Source organism: Cajanus cajan, chromosome 2 (genome assembly GCF_000230855.2).
Source record: "Cajanus cajan strain Asha chromosome 2, NIPB_CcT2T_4, whole genome shotgun sequence".
In the NCBI taxonomy this organism is placed as follows: domain Eukaryota; kingdom Viridiplantae; phylum Streptophyta; class Magnoliopsida; order Fabales; family Fabaceae; genus Cajanus; species Cajanus cajan.
This window is the reverse complement of record NC_138518.1, coordinates 72980053-72996510: the sequence shown is the minus strand read 5'-3', so window position 1 is coordinate 72996510 and position 16458 is coordinate 72980053. Positions and strand designations below refer to the sequence as shown.

Sequence of the window (16458 nt, the reverse complement as noted above, 5' to 3'; positions counted from 1 at the left end):
TTCCCTGAAATTAAATGCAATACCGGGGCGTTTGCTTTCGGACTCGTTATTTAATACTTTTAAAATAAAATATATTTCTTATTCATGTTTTATACATAAGTAATGAGTAATAAATAACATTAAATTAAATAATTAAACAACTAAAAATTAAATATTAATATTAATTAAAATAAATTTCATGGTCAAAAAGAATTCAAAAATATATATAATTCTTTCAATTCTTTTGACAAAAGAGATAAGGGGTAAGCATGATCAACTTTGTTTCCTAATTTTATCGAGTTTAAAGATTGATTTAGACTTTAAAATTAAACTTTGTATACTTTTAAGATGAGTTTAAGTTTCAAATCGGCTCAACTTAATTTAATAATTAATATTTCTTTGAAAAGTATAAGCTTTTTTAAGTTATTATACAATAATAATAAAACATAATATTATATTTAAGATAAAACTATTTATTTTAAATTATATGTCATAAAATATATCTTCATTTAAGTTTTTACTTCTTTTATTTTACAATTCAATCTTATCTCATATTTTTTAGTTTTTGTTAGGTTGTTTGGGTTTCAAAAAATCAGTCAATCAGGAATTCAATCTAATTTTACTCGTACTCACCCCTAATTGATAATGTGTGTTGGTTGAGTTTTCAGTGTAATTTTTCACATCTCAAAACTAATATATGTAACTTTTATATTTAGGGGGCAAATTGACACCTATTATCACGTCTTTGTAAACTTTTCAAATATATACTAAAACACATATTTTAATTGTTTAACAAAATTCACCTTTGCTTCAAAAAAAACAAAATTCACCTAATAATACAAAATATATATATATATATATATATATATATATCATAAAAAAAAATAGGAATCAAATAATAACAAAAGCCACGTTTTACTGACGCATATTGATCTTTAATTAGCTTTTTTAATATTGCGTGCATCCTAAAGGTAGACTTAAAAAAAAAAAACTTTGAAATGAATGCTGCTAATCGTCTGATTCAGATTCTAAGGACCCAACAAATTTTTATTCTATTTTCTCTAAAATTATAAAAAAAAAAGTTTAATAAAAACACGTTGTCGATATTAACAACAAAAACACTATTTTTAAAAAAAAATGTATACATGTATGAATGTCGCTGAAATAAACTACGAAAGACACTAAAAATGGTTTTTTTATTCTAATTTTAGTATAAAGTATACATATATATATATATATATATTGAAAACTTATTCAACATAGTATTCAAGTACATATATAATTTTAAAAGGATTACTTTTTTAACCATTCAATCTAATTAGAATTTGTACTCAAATTATTCTCAATTATAGATTTTATATATAGACAATGATTAAGTGAAATAATATTTTGTAAGATTGGTGGTTGAGAGATATGTTCAGAAAGAAGGTATCAATTTTAATTAGATATTCTCGCTAGTTCTCTAATTGATCATAATTAGAGTTGTTCTAGTTATGTATGTTGCATTTGATTTTATATCTTGAACGACTTGATGAAAAAATTGCTTTTTTTTTTCATGGAAAACATGAAGAAGAGATATATATGTCCCAACCAAAAGGTTTTAAAAAACAAGAAAAAGAAAACTTGATTTATAGATTGATCAAATTTCTATAAAGTTTAAAGCAAGGGCCAAGATGTTGGTACAAGAGATTTGGTTCCTTCATTATTAGTTTTGGTTACATCAGACTAAGTTCATACCATTGTATGTACTACAATAGGTATGATGACAATGATTTTATCATTTTGTTGTTGTATGAAGATGACATGTTAGTGGTAAGTCCTAACAAATATTATATATTTGGATTCAATAACCGAAGGCACGATTGGTTAGGGAGCTTGATATCAAGGACTTGGGATCAACAAATAAGATTTTAGGGATGCAAATTGACCGAGACTTAAAAGATAGGAAGATTTTGCTTTTTCAGAATAATTATTTACCGAAAATCTTATTGTGTTTCAACATACAAGATTGTAAACTAATTTTTACCCCACTTCCTATTAGTTGCAAATTATCTTTAAGTATGAGTCTTATCAATGAAGCGAAAAGGAAGGAAATGTCTCGAGTGTTGTATGCATCAGCGGTGGGAAGCCTTAAGTATGCCATGATTTATATAAGATAAAACATTCCACAAGCAATGGGAATGGTTAGTAGGTTTATGGAAGATCCCGATAGAAAGCATTGGAATACTATGAAGAGGATTCTCATATACATTAAAGGAACCTCAAATCATTATGTTTTGAAGGATCAAAATTTGTTGTAAAGGGTTACATTGGTTCAGATTTTGCAGGTGATATGGATAAAAGAAAATATACTATTAGTTATGTGTTTACACTTGCTAGAGGGACAATAAGATGATTATCCAAGTTATAAACTGTTGTGACTCTATCTACTACAAAATTTGAATACATGACACTTACTCAAGTATGCAAGAAAGCAATAAGGCTAATGGAGGAACTTGCCACAAACAGTAGAAGACTATTATGTATTGTGACAGTCAAAGTGTCTTGCACATTGCAAGGAATCCACCCTTTCATTCCAAAATAAAGCACATAGACATACAATACCACTTTGTTTGTGAAGTAGTAAAAAAAGGAAAAGTGGATATGCAGAAGATTCATACTAGAGACAACTTGACAGATGTGATAACAAAGTTGATTAACACTGATAAGTTTACATGGTGTCAATTGTCATATGACTTATCAGAAACATAAGCAGTACGGAATGACAAAGAAGAAATAGTAGTGTTGATCCGGATCATTCTCACTTGGACCCCACTAAGACTATAAATAAAGCCTAGTGATCTCCCTTCTTCTCATCCCAAATCTTCCTCTCCTTAATTTACCTATTTTGAGAGTTTTCTCTAGATATAGTGTAATTTTCTCTTATAATAAAATTTTTCCATTGTGTCTATTGTCTTTTTTTTTTCCTTATATTTTCTCATCTTTTATCTTTGTTGTTATTATTTAGTTACCCTGATACCCAACATTAGAAGTAGGTACAACTAGTAGTCATCACCACCCTCGAATGCCTAGAACCTATAGGAAACCGAGGGTGCAGAACCAAAGTCGCAAATCATTGGTTCCCTTATATCTAGAATCCTATAGGTAGCCGAAGACACCGAACCATAACCGGTAGAGCTTTAGGCTCACTGCTACCTTGGCTTATGGACAAGAGGATTCATGTTTTTCGGAATACCCAGCCACCAAAACATTTTAAGTGTTGCCGAATACCTGCCCGATTAACTATTAAAAATAAATGAATAATTAAGTCTAACCACAATAAAACATGGATTATCACGTATTACATAATTGATAATCACATACTAAGGTCCATTAGGATCTGGTCTCATCATAAATAGCATAAATATATCTGTATTGAACCGATATTTGACTTGAACATTGGAGTGTTGTTTGCAAGCATATCCTCCTTTCAGTATAACCTGGGCACCGGATGGGAAAGTAAGAAGACTGAAGAGCGAAGTTGGAGTCAGACCACGTCGTACCCGGAACAGGTACAGGTTCCTTAACAAGAAATTAAGCTTGTAGTAACATGTAATTTGTATTAGTATAGGCAGAAGTAATGGATACCAAGTTTTATGGCAACTTGCAAATATGCTACTATTGTTAAATAGAACAAAATTTCTTTGAATGTCATTTGCGAAAGGTGCAGGTACAAGCACTAATGGTGTACTACTATAATCATATTCAAGTCCTTGAAAAGGAAAAAACACAAAGATAAACTCTATATTCAGAACTTCTATCTTATTGCAGCTCAAAACTTAAATACCTGGGTTTTTATTTCCTTTTGAATAAAAGAATCCATTAAGCTGAGGGTATTGTTTGGGGGAATATTGTAGAGTAGGAGACAAAATAAGTGATTACATTGATATAACATCATCGTCCATCTGAAGGTGTAAAGGGACCTACAACTGAAGATGTGTTATTTCCATTAAGTTGCAGTGATGAACGAGAAATTAATTCTTGAGTGGTGCTACTTCCTTCAAAATCTTGCCACCTTTTGAGTGCTTCTGGTAATGTCATATCCAAGTCAATTCCATATATGTCATCAACATTTGTTTCAGAAGGCTTCCAAACCTGAACAAGAGATGACAACACATTCACTGCATGACTCATGTCAGGACGTTGATAAGGCTCCCTTGCACAGCAGTGCCCTGCTAACTGTGCAACAGTACTAATGCTGGCTAAGGTTTCCTCATCAACTTCAATTGTTTGGTCGATGATTGTTGGGAATGAATCTTTGTTCTGTAGCATCTTCCGGAACCATGTAACAAGATGGATGTTCTCTTCTGGCAGACTATCATCGAGTGCTTTCCTTCCGGTTATCATTTCCATAAGAATCACTCCAAAACTATATACATCAACCTTTGTTGTAAGTCTTCCAGTGGCTGCCCAATCATTCACAAAATTTCCAAGTTAGTGCCTTATATTTGAACCATAAAATGAACTTTATGTTATAAAATTTCAACTATTATTCATCCTATAAATTATGTGCATGTTTGGTAACCCATCAATTATATTCTGACGTAAATCAACAAAAAGTAACTCGGGCTTGCTTCTCCATCAATTTCCTCTTTTTGACGTGGTTTTAAGGGCCAACGTGGATCATTGACCCAAAACCAAACATGCGCTGTAATCATTGGTGAATAGAGTCACTAGTTAATTGGCTAAGTGGCTTATTTTTTAAAATTGTAGTCTGCCATTGGTGATTGCATATGCACATTGCACAAACGAAAACAGTTAAAGTATTTCTTAGTTACATTTTCATGCAGAAGAACCAAAGTCAGATATAAGAAGCATTGCATATAATTGTTTATGAAGGAGAGGGAACACAAATGTAAAAAAGAGAATTTGAAAGCCTAGCTAGTAGCTAACAACCTGCATACTCTGGTGCCATGTATCCAAAAGTTCCAGCAAGTCTAGTTTGAAATGAGGTTTTCCCTTCAGGAGCAAGTCGAACCAATCCAAAATCTGATACTTTAGCACGCATATCATCTCCAAGCAAAATATTAGATGGTTTGAGATCCCTATGGATGAAAATTTGTTGTGCCAAACCATGAAGATATTCAACACCTCTAGCAACATCCAAGGCAATGCTAAGCCTTGTCTTCCATTCCAATGGCTTTATCCCTTCAGCTTTCCAGTTAATCAAATGTTTACTAAGTGCACCCTGAGGCATGTACTCATAGACAAGAAGTCTCTCACTTCCATCCAAGCAAAACCCCAAGAGTGCAACCAAATTTCTGTGTCTAACCTTAGTAAGCACTGCAATTTCAGCTGTGAACTCACTCAACCCTTTCTCATCCACCAACCCTGCTGATTGCATCCTTTTCACCGCAATTTTCGTCCCATCATGCAATTCTCCTTTGTATACAGTCCCAAACCCCCCTTTCCCCAATATGTTTTCTTCACTGAAATTGTTGGTAACTTCTCTCAAAACTTGAATTGAAATTAACATGTTAGCAGCTTCTCCCTGATAAACACTAGCTGTGGGACTTAATAATGTACTAGTAGTTCCTTCCCCATAACCTCCACCACTTGTTGTCTTCGTAGCATTTCCATCCCCATAATAGTGAGGAAGAACCAAGATGCCACTTGGATTTTTAGTTTTCCTCGCATATTTCCACTTCCCCCCGAACTTAAAAAGTATTAGAACCCCGGTAACAAGAACAATAGCAACCACCACTATAATTACAACAATGACTCCAGCATTATTGCTGCTACCATGGTTGCTACCATCAGCATTATCTTTATTAGAACCTGAGTCAATCACAGTTGGTTTATTCTTTCCAATATCATGATTCCCATCTACCTTAACAGACACTTCTTTACGGAATGATGGTACTTTACCATACAAATGATTGTTTGAAACATCCAACTCTTGCAGAAGGGGCAAAGTAGCAAGCTCACGTGGTATGGTACCAGTGAGAGCATTGTTAGAAAGAAGCAACTTTGTCATAAAAGTGAAGCTAGCAAAAGATGGAGAAATAGTGCCAGTCAAACCCATGTTCTGAAAGTTAATAACTGAAATGTTTCCACCAGAGCAAATTATACCAGCCCATTTATTAGCACAAGGATCATTACCCTGCCAACTCTGAGCAAGCTTGAGAGGATAACCCAAAGGTGCAACAGCTGATAGCAAAGCATTCACAATAGGACTACATGGCTGCCCCGGCACGTTTGTGCAATATTGATTCCTCCCTCTATCCATGTTATTGTCAACTCCTACACCAAATTTAAACCTTGGAGGGGACCCTTGAAGAAGGTTATTGGTTAAGTTCACAAACTTGAGACTTGGAAGAGCTGCTAGGGAGGGTGGAACAACACCAGTCAACTGGTTATCCCTTAGATTCACATAAACAAGTTGATCATGGTGTGACATGTCAGGTATAGGACCCGTGAATGAGTTACCATTAGCCCAAACCATCCTCAAGGATCTCATGTTTTGTAAGACAGCAAGAGTTCCATTTAGCTTAGACACGCTATTCTGTCCATTCACCAAAAGGTTTTCTATTGAACTACCGGAGAGGCTTGCAGGCAAAGGACCTTCTAGGAAATTATCAGACAAGGCCAAAAGAACCAAACCTGCGAAGGGGCCATTTTTCCCGAAGAAGTCAGGGATTGTGCCCACAAGGCCAGCACTCTGAGCACTGAAAGTTTGGAGTGCAACACAATCGCTGAGAGTTTGGGGAATGTGCCATTGAGAGAAAGGGTTGTCATCGATTCTCACCTCTTGCAGATTGCTCATGCCCTTGAAGAAATCGCCGGGGATGAAGCTGAACTGGTTGTCATGGATTATCAACTTCTGCAGGGATTTAGAGAGGTAGGGGAATGGCCCTGAGAGAGTGTTGCTTTGGCACTCGAAATGTACCAACGCGGTTAGCTTCGCAAGCTCCTTGGGGAGAGATCCCCGAAGGTTCTGGTTCCCAATCTGAATAGCCACCACGCGTCTTGATGAATCACATTCAACGTGCCTCCATTTGCATACATCTGGACCTGTCCATTGGAAGGTAAGGGAGGCGTTGATGGAGTTCTTCAGAATTTCCATGACCTCAGCGTCTTGACACGTGGCTGAGACAACTAGGAAGACGAGGCCATATATCAAGGAACCCCCAAAACCCAATGCAGGTTTCACCATTTTGGTTGGAGAAAAACAGAAAGCATGCAAGGGGAAGAAACACGCCAAGGGTTTAAGGGGGAAGGTGTTCACATGGTATTTCAGGAGGGGGAGGAGCCGGAGGAAGACCCTCCCAACGAAGAAAACGAAATCGAAAAACAGAAACAAAAGTGCAGAGGTTGTTTTTCTTTTTGTTTGGGTAAGGGAGAAAATGGTGGGGGAGACATGCATGTGTGTGTCTTTGGATCTTTCACAATCAATGGTTTGCATTGCATCTTCCTATCCCACTCACGTAATCTTTGTAGTAATTAACTTCAACACTACGTGCTATTCTTATTATTAATCCCTCCCTTCTTTTTTCTTTTTTTTTTTATTTGTTATCATCACCTTTTAAATATAAAATTATTAATTATGCTGGAATCTATTGTCTATTAGTAGAAAAGGAATTTTTTAATTGAAATGTAAAAATAGTGTTTACTTTAAATAAGAACTTTCATTCATAGATCAAAATAGTTTGAGTATAATTATTTCAACCATGCACGACTAGCTAAACTTTCCTATAATAGTAGACATTTATAAAATTAATTTTAGGTGATTTTAATTTTGTAAAATTGCTTTACGTTAAAATTAGATTTGAACTAAAAATATTTATATTTGGAATAAAAGTTTATAATAAAACTTAACATAAAGTACTTAATGTAATTTTTCATTTTTAAGTAAAATGTATTTCTAAAAACAAACTTAATATTAATTTATTACCGTCAAACACCAAAAATTGTTAAAAAAATTTAAATTTGAAGCCAAAAGTTTCCCACATGAACAATATGTCGAATCTGATCAAATTAAGATTTTTATTCGTAAATTTTTATTAAATTTTTTACCTCTAGTATCTCATATAAGGGCTACATGTAACTCAACCACCAAGTCATTGACGTTATTATAATTATAATTAAACTCTAAAGATATATCTTTAACATATTTTTCCTAGAGTGTACAAACCATTATAGTGTTGTTGTATGCGATTATTCACTTTGGAGTCTTATAAGAATGGTAAATTCAAAATATGGTAATTTATAAGTTAACTTTTCACTTTGTTTATTATATTTTTTGGTTTACAAGTTGAAAAAAAAAAATAGTTATACTGCAATCAACTAAAAAAACAAATCACAAGGGAACGATACAAATGTGGCAATACGAATACATGATATATTTAATAAGAGATATGTTCCCATTAGAATGGAAATAATATAGAAAATAATGTATGTCTATCTATATATAATGAGGATTTCATGTTTTTTATACACTTTATTAGAAATAATTTTAATCTTTTAAATAAAAATAATAAAAAATTAAATGAAAAAAATTGTAAAAGCCTTTAACTACCCACTATTTTTTTATTGAGATGAGTTTAAATAAAAGCACTAAATGTCTTCCGTTTTGGTTTCTTAGCCTTTCACCTCGTAAAGCACTGGTTCACTATGGTGAGTGGTTGAAACTTTTTTCCTACCAAATTCTTGAAAAATAAAAATTCTTAGGCATTCTATAAATATTATTGAACTTAAAAGACTTGAAAGCTAAATAACAATTTCTAATTTAATATTCCCTTTGTAACATGGAGATTTTCTTATATTATATATTAACATTTTGAATAACAAAAGTCACAAGTTATACCTTTTTAATTAAGGAAATGAAAATTATATATAATAAAAAGTTATTGCTACCTAACTCAAAAGAAAATTTCATCTTATTATATAAAATTGTTAATGTTGGAGTAGTTTTTTCCTTAAAAAATCTATCAAATTAGGGTATTTTAGTAAATTAAATTCCATTATTATTTTATTTTCACAATTATAATAACTAATGTTTGCACAAATTACATAATTTAAGTTATTGTTTATCATCTTTTCATTTACTAATTTTCTTTTTTAGGTATTAATTAGCTAATTAAATTTTGATTTCAATTTTTTTGTTTCAAAATCTTTATTACTTAAAGATATATATAATAACAAATTTTGAGTTTGGAAAGATAAGGAACGAAAACAACCTTCCTACTACATGTAAAACAATAAAATTAATTTAACAATTTTTGTTTTAGAAATTAAAGTAATAATGTTTGGAATTTTTTATATTAATTTAATATAATCTTTTCACAGTATTTAAGTTTTTTATGACTCATACATTTACTTTATTATTTATTTTTAAGCATGCATATTTTTTTTAAGTCTTTTCATATTTAATTATTGATTTTTTTTTAAAACTAACAAATTTTAATTTTAGTCTATATATATTTTTTAGTTATTCATTTTTATAAAATTAAAAATTATTATTTTTGGTTTATATTATTTTTTATTGCAAAGTCCGGTCTATGTGATCCTATTTTTTACTTATGAATTTATCATAAGGTTAAATGACTATATTAAATAACACCTATAAGAATTGTGTTACTAAGTGAGTATGTGAGTAGAATTTTTTTATTTATAAATTTTTAAACAAATATTGTTATTTAGTTTAAAATATTATTTAAAAAAAACAACGAGCTTAAATTTTAGAGAAAAGAAAACTAAAAAAATATTTTATAAGGATTAAAATAAAAAATTTCTCACTTTACACAATAAAAAATAATAATTTCAAATTTCTAAAAGATATTTTTTTATAGAAATTAAAATTAAAACTCATTTATTTGACATAAATAAAAACATATTTAAGAAAAAAATATAAGGTATCCAGTTTTTTCCCTAGAATCTAAATTTTGAATATGATGAAATCTTCTTTAAAAAAAAAAAAAAGAAACCAATATTTAAATATTTTTAAACATGAGTTGCCGAAATTAATTAATTGTGTGTTTGGAATAAAAAAGAGAAGGAAGGGAGAATTGATATTTTATAGAAATAGAGAAAATGATCCATTTCGTGTTGAATAAGAATTGAAGATGCTCCAAAGTCGTAATATACAAAGGCAAAGTACACATACAAACCAAACCCTTTCTCAATTCCTTCTTAGTTCTTCATCCTTCCGAGATCGCCAGTTCCGTTAAGTCCCAAACCCAAACCCTAACCCTAACCCTAGCTATTCCAATTCTTCCTCCAACTCTGAAATTCACTTCCTCTTCGCACAACCATGGCGACGACTTTGGTGAGTTCCGCTGGTGGGATGCTGGCGATGCTGAACGAGCCTCATATCTCCCTCAAGCTTCACGCTCTTTCCAACCTCAACAACTTGGTCGACACTTTCTGGCCCGAGATCTCCACCAGTCTCCCAAAGATGTGCGCATTTTCCTTTTTCTCTCGATCTCTGCGTTTTGCCTCTTTGGATTTGGGTTTTGCGTTGTTTTGGTGAAAGTATTATGGTTTCAATTGATACGCCCTTTTAGCTTCTATGAGTATATTTGTAAGTAATGAAGATGAAAAACTGTTTAATTGGTTTGTTTTTTGTTTTAATTACGGTTTAGTAGTCAAATTTAATGTGCCGGGGATCCGTTGCATTCGTGTAGTAACTCACTTCCCTTATGCATTTAGTGGTAAAAATCCATGATTCAATGTGTGGTCTTGAAAGCATGGCTTCTCAATCAAGGGAAATAGTTTTAGCTGAATCTTGTTTGTGCTGCAATTTGTAAACTTTGTTATTAATTTTGGTCTTTATTTGGCTTGATGATTGTTGCTTGGTTGAATTAAATCTTTGGTGTGCGTGGTTAGAAATGGGAATGTAGAGGATTGAACCTGTGTGTGTTTGATATGTTTTGAACAGCGAGAGTTTGCATGAAGATGAGGAGTTTGATCAACATCAAAGACAACTTGCTGCCCTTCTTGTATCAAAGGTATTTGTGTTGTGTTAATTATTTGTACTGGCATCTTCTATTGCTAATTCATGTGATATCCTTTTTGTTTTTGAAATAATTGTGTTTGAGATGGTTCACTTTTCATAATATTTGAGATTTGAGATATAAGAAATAAGTATTGGCTTTTCTCTATTTTTCCATATTAGTATACTTTTGAAGCAGTCACCAAAGGACGTACATTTTTTCCCAGTGGCATAAAATTTTATTCCCAGATTCTGATGTTTGTTTCATAGCTCGTTTTTTATGATCTGATGTTGCTTCACTCCTCAATCTTTTCAGGTCTTTTATTACTTGGGGGAACTTAATGATTCGTTATCTTATGCCCTTGGAGCTGGTCCTCTGTTTGATGTTTCAGAGGATTCTGACTATGTGCACACTCTTCTAGGTAAGAGTTATAATCTGATTTTGTTTTTCTTTTTGATGACAGTTTTATGGCCCTCTGAAGGCAATGTAAAACTTGCCGTCTGTTGATATACCTAACACGGATTACTCATGCCATTATAAGTTCCAAATGTCATTTTGATTTTGTTTTTTTTACTTTTATCTTCAGCTAAAGCCATAGATGAATATGCTAGTCTTAAGTCTAAGGCAGCCGAGTCAAGTGATGAATCAATCAAAGTGGATCCAAGGTTGGAAGCAATTGTGGAGAGACTGTTGGATAAGTATGTGAGCCATAATCATTCTTCTGGTTTCTTTATCTTATTTCTCGGACATCCCTCACTTTTTTGTTGCTTTTTCCTAATTTAGGTGTATTGTGGATGGAAAATACCAACAAGCTATGGGAACTGCTATAGAATGCAGGAGATTAGATAAACTAGAGGAGGCAATTACAAGGAGTGACAACGTTCAAGGAACTCTATCTTACTGCATTTATGTCTCTCATTCCTTTGTGAACCTTAGAGAGTACAGACAGGAGGTAAGGGAAATGAAGATTTTCTGGTTGTATTTAAGTTCTATACACAGTATGTCTCTGGTGGTATTTTCATTTCCTTACACCACCTTTCAAATTTAGTTGTAGGGTTGTATTCTATAAAGATGGGTTATGGTTTTATTTATCTGCAAAATATCCCTCTGGGATTTAATTCTTAATTGGAATATTACATCTTTATCAATTGTGTAGTGTACTCAAATGAGATGAATATTTGGCCACTGGATGGCTTTACACTATCAAGGAGTCTGATTAGTACTATCCGAAATGAAACTAAAAAAAATCGTAGGAATGGATCAAATTTGTTCTTTGACTACTCATTGGCTTGTGGGATGACTTGCAAACTACACAATGTGATAAATACTTTTTAACAATAGTGATTATGACAGAAGGTTTACATTGATCCTTGTTCTTTTTGTTCAGGTCCTGCGTCTCCTTGTTAAAGTATTTCAAAAGCTTCCTTCACCAGATTATCTGAGCATTTGCCAATGTCTTATGTTCTTGGATGAGCCAGAGGGTGTTGCAAGCATATTAGAGAAGCTTTTACGTTCTGAAAACAAAGATGATGCTCTTTTGGCATTCCAAATAGCTTTTGACTTGGTAGAGAATGAGCACCAAGCTTTTCTTCTAAATGTTAGAGATCGCCTTTCAGCACCTAAGTCCCAGCCTTCAGAATCTGCACAGCCAAAGCCCAGTGAGACAGCTTCTGCTGAAAATGCAAGTGCAACTGGACAGGATGATGTTCAAATGACAGATGGTGATTCCACTTCTACACCTACAGTTAATGTACCCGAGGATCCAATGGAAACCATGTATGCTGAGAGGTTAAACAAAATAAAGGGAATTTTGTCTGGGGAAACTTCAATACAGTTGACTCTGCAATTCCTTTACAGTCATAACAAGTGAGGCTATTTCTATGGTCATGTTATAGCATATTGTTATTTCTTTGTTGGATTTAGTCTCACTGATGTATTATTTGTTCTTATACTGCTATGCTTTAATTTGAATTTAGATCCGACCTCCTTATTCTAAAGACAATAAAGCAGTCTGTGGAGATGAGGAATAGTGTCTGTCATAGTGCTACAATATATGCCAATGCAATAATGCATGCTGGAACAACTGTGGATACTTTCCTCAGGGAAAATTTGGTCAGTTATTATTTTATCTTTATCCCCTCCCCCTATGGTTTCCCATGCATTTTGATTGCTTTGCATCCTTAAGAATTTTGTCACTTGAAAATTTTAGGATTGGTTGAGCAGAGCTACTAATTGGGCCAAATTTAGCGCAACAGCTGGTCTTGGTGTTATCCATAGAGGTCATTTGCAGCAGGGAAGGTCACTAATGGCACCCTACTTACCTCAGGGTGGGACTGGAGGTGGTGGTAGTCCATACTCAGAAGGCGGTGCTCTCTATGCCCTTGGACTTATTCATGCTAATCATGGAGAGGGCATCAAACAATTTCTTCGTGATAGCCTGCGCAGTACTACTGTTGAGGTGCTCATAAATAATGCTTATGTTCTTTCTGCAGAACAAGAAATAAGATATTGTTATATTTAACACAAGTTTCATGGGCAGGTTATTCAACATGGTGCATGTTTAGGTCTTGGATTGGCATCCCTAGGGACTGCTGATGAGGATATTTATGAAGAAATAAAAAATGTTCTCTACACTGATAGTGCTGTTGCTGGTGAGGCTGCTGGTATAAGTATGGGCTTACTCATGGTCGGAACTGGCAGTGACAAGGCGAATGAGATGCTCACTTATGCCCATGAAACACAACATGAAAAGATTATTAGGTAAAGGTGTTCCACTGGACAGGGTGTGAAACTGTGGCCTCGTTTGCTTTGATATTTATGATTGTTCAATGTTTCAGGGGGCTAGCATTGGGAATAGCTCTTACAGTTTACGGAAGAGAAGAAGATGCAGACACTTTGATTGAGCAGATGACCCGGGATCAAGATCCAATATTGCGTTATGGTGGCATGTATGCGTTGGCCTTGGCATATAGGGGAACAGCAAACAATAAGGCCATTCGCCAGTTACTGCACTTTGCTGTGTCTGATGTGAGTGATGATGTCAGGAGGACTGCTGTTCTAGCACTTGGGTTTGTGTTGTACTCTGATCCAGAGCAGGTTAGTTCTGTCCTTTTCATTTTATGTTCCCTTGTTCTGAATTGCTTTTTTTTGGTTGTGTTGTTCTTTTGTGTGGATATTTTGTTGATATTTGCAATGTTGTGTTATTGCAGACTCCACGAATAGTTTCCCTTTTGTCAGAGTCTTACAACCCACATGTTAGATATGGAGCAGCTCTTGCTGTGGGTATTTCCTGTGCGGGTACAGGTCTCAGTGAGGCTATCTCGTTATTGGAGCCTTTGACATCAGATGTTGTTGATTTTGTACGTCAAGGTGCCCTTATAGCAATGGCTATGGTCATGGTTCAGATCAGTGAAGCTAGTGACTCACGTGTTGGAACATTTAGGTAAGGAAGTACTATTTATTTTGGACAGTGGAAATAGATTTGTTGTTTCCTGACATTGCTTGTGTTTTAGGCGGCAATTGGAGAAAATTATTCTGGACAAGCATGAGGATACCATGAGCAAGATGGGAGCAATTTTAGCCTCCGGAATCCTTGATGCTGGTGGCAGAAATGTGACCATAAGGCTACTTTCTAAGACAAAACATGATAAAATTACTGCAGTGGTTGGCCTTGCAGTTTTCAGCCAGTTTTGGTATTGGTACCCTCTGATCTATTTTATAAGCTTGGCCTTTTCACCCACGGCTTTTATTGGTTTGAACTATGATCTGAAATCTCCGAAGTTTGAGTTCTTGTCACATGCAAAGCCTTCACTTTTTGAATACCCTAAGCCTACTACTGTTCCAACCACTACTTCAACTGTGAAACTTCCCACTGCTGTTCTGTCAACATCAGCTAAGGCTAAAGCTAGGGCTAATAAGAAAGCTGAAGAACAGAAGGCAAATGCTGAAGTTTCATCTGCTCCTGACTCTACATCAGCTGCACCTAGTGGTGGAAAAGGAAAGTCATCTGTTGAGAAGGATGGAGACTCAATGCAGGTAATGCGTTTTTTTTTTATTAATTAATGAAAGCTTTCCTTGGATCTTTTTGAATTCGAGGCACTATTTAAAAGACTTGGAACATAGGAAGGAAAGGGTAAGGTTCGCATGGTGGGTACCGATTACCCCTGCTCTAAATTATATGTTGCTATTTTTTAGTTTATATGACTAATATTATGTCTATTTTGAAGTAGATGGAATAGTGATTGTGGATTGCAGTTGTGTTACTGATGTTATATTTTTTGGTGGTTATAAAGTAGGTCTAAGACTTGGTATGCATGTAAGGAGGGGGAAGGTAGCTAAATTGCTAGTTAAAGTAACTTGGCTGTGATTTGATCTGGATTTCAAACAGTCCCCGAAAGCTGTTGGCTGTTATTTATTTTATTTTTGCGTGTGGGAATTTATAGTAGAAATTTTTCTTTAATACAAAATTGATATTTACACGAAGTATTGATTACAATATTTTGTTAGCTTATGAGTTGTCACATCCCGTGTTTTTATGTTTGATGACTTTTTTCAAATTTAATTTTTTTGAAGGTTGATAGCCCAACAACGGAGAAGAAATCAGAGCCCGAGGCATCTTTTGAGATTCTGACTAATCCTGCAAGGGTGGTTCCTGCGCAGGAGAAGTTTATCAAGTTTTTGCAGGATAGCAGATACGTTCCAGTTAAGTTGGCACCTTCAGGATTTGTGCTTCTGAAAGACTTGCGTCCTACTGAGCCAGAAGTGCTTGCTTTAACCGATACACCCTCATCTACCACGTCGGCTGCTGGTGGGTCAGCAACAGGATTGCAGAGTTCTTCATCAGCTATGGCGGTGGACGAGGAACCTCAACCTCCTCAACCGTTTGAATACACCTCATGAGTTTGTTCGTGATTCGAATAGTTCAAATATATATGATGGTGCTTACGAAAATTGGGTATTCCGAGGAGAGTAGCTACCTGAATGGTTAAAGTCTTGTGCTCTGTGAGACCCACTTGAAGTCGAGTTATGGGGCTTGGAATTTCATTTTTATACTTAATGCACTGGTTGTGGTCTTTGCTCCAATTATGTACTTAATATGTGATCTGATTCTTACTAAATATTTTGAAAGTGGGGCGCAGAAGCGGCGTGCGGCCAATCTGCTGTGTTAATGTGTTCATTTTATCGTATCCGATTTGTTTTTGAACTTGTCCAATTTGTGGTCACCAAATGGAGGCCAAGGATTCTATTTGTAGGGTAGTGACACTGTTAAAGAGTTTCTTTCTCTTTAAAAAGTTGTTAATCTTTCGTGTTTTACTTTTATAAGCTAGCAATCACGAATTTCTGATAGAGTTCATGCTCACGTCTCTTGTTAATATTAATGGTTATGGGTAGTCGTGCAATCAGAAGGAATTGGGTTAAATTTGGTCAATTTATAAAAGTACATCTCTTGTTTCATTGACGTAATGCATATATCAGATATTAGTGGGTAACTTGATTGTAATATAAT

General features: G+C 34.3%; 2 protein-coding genes across 5 annotated transcripts; one reads left to right on the top strand and one right to left on the bottom strand.

Moving 5' to 3' along the window:
• Nucleotides 1-3277: 3277 nt before the first annotated feature.
• Nucleotides 3278-7382, bottom strand: LOC109804299 (receptor protein kinase TMK1). 4 transcript variants are annotated; one of them, XR_003804506.2, is made up of 3 exons: nt 4915-7382; nt 3806-4424; nt 3278-3557 (listed from the first exon to the last, which is right to left on the bottom strand). XR_003804506.2 is itself a non-coding variant. In XM_020366109.3 (2 exons), exons 1-2 carry the CDS (start codon nt 7172-7174, stop codon nt 3913-3915), a joined length of 2772 nt encoding a protein of 923 aa, XP_020221698.1. In that variant the 5' UTR covers nt 7175-7382; the 3' UTR covers nt 3760-3912. The 4 variants fall into 4 exon arrangements, 1 of the variants encoding a protein (XP_020221698.1); XR_003804507.2 differs by having other exon boundaries at nt 3278-3540; XR_014431784.1 differs by having other exon boundaries at nt 3278-3458.
• Nucleotides 7383-10078: 2696 nt separating this feature from the next.
• On the top strand, nt 10079-16265 carry LOC109803383 (26S proteasome non-ATPase regulatory subunit 1 homolog A). The gene is made up of 13 exons (XM_020364928.3): nt 10079-10416; nt 10898-10967; nt 11268-11373; nt 11539-11650; nt 11736-11904; nt 12340-12818; nt 12929-13064; nt 13162-13410; nt 13492-13712; nt 13790-14048; nt 14162-14394; nt 14465-14987; nt 15525-16265. The coding sequence occupies exons 1-13, from the start codon at nt 10271-10273 to the stop codon at nt 15849-15851; spliced, it is 3030 nt and encodes a 1009-aa protein (XP_020220517.1). The 5' UTR covers nt 10079-10270; the 3' UTR covers nt 15852-16265.
• Nucleotides 16266-16458: the final 193 nt, after the last annotated feature.

Bases quoted from the DNA above. Each gene is read 5' to 3' on its own strand.
- LOC109804299 (XM_020366109.3), bottom strand. From the start codon at position 7,174: ATGGTGAAACCTGCATTGGGTTTTGGGGGTTCCTTGATATATGGCCTC. The intron at 4,425-4,914 runs GTTGTTAGCTAC...ATGATTGGGCAG, and splicing joins CATGGCACCAGAGTATGCAG to CCACTGGAAGACTTACAACA.
- LOC109803383 (XM_020364928.3), top strand. From the start codon at position 10,271: ATGGCGACGACTTTGGTGAGTTCCGCTGGTGGGATGCTGGCGATGCTG. The intron at 10,417-10,897 runs GTGCGCATTTTC...TGTTTTGAACAG, and splicing joins TCCACCAGTCTCCCAAAGAT to CGAGAGTTTGCATGAAGATG. The intron at 13,065-13,161 runs GTCAGTTATTAT...TGAAAATTTTAG, and splicing joins CTTTCCTCAGGGAAAATTTG to GATTGGTTGAGCAGAGCTAC.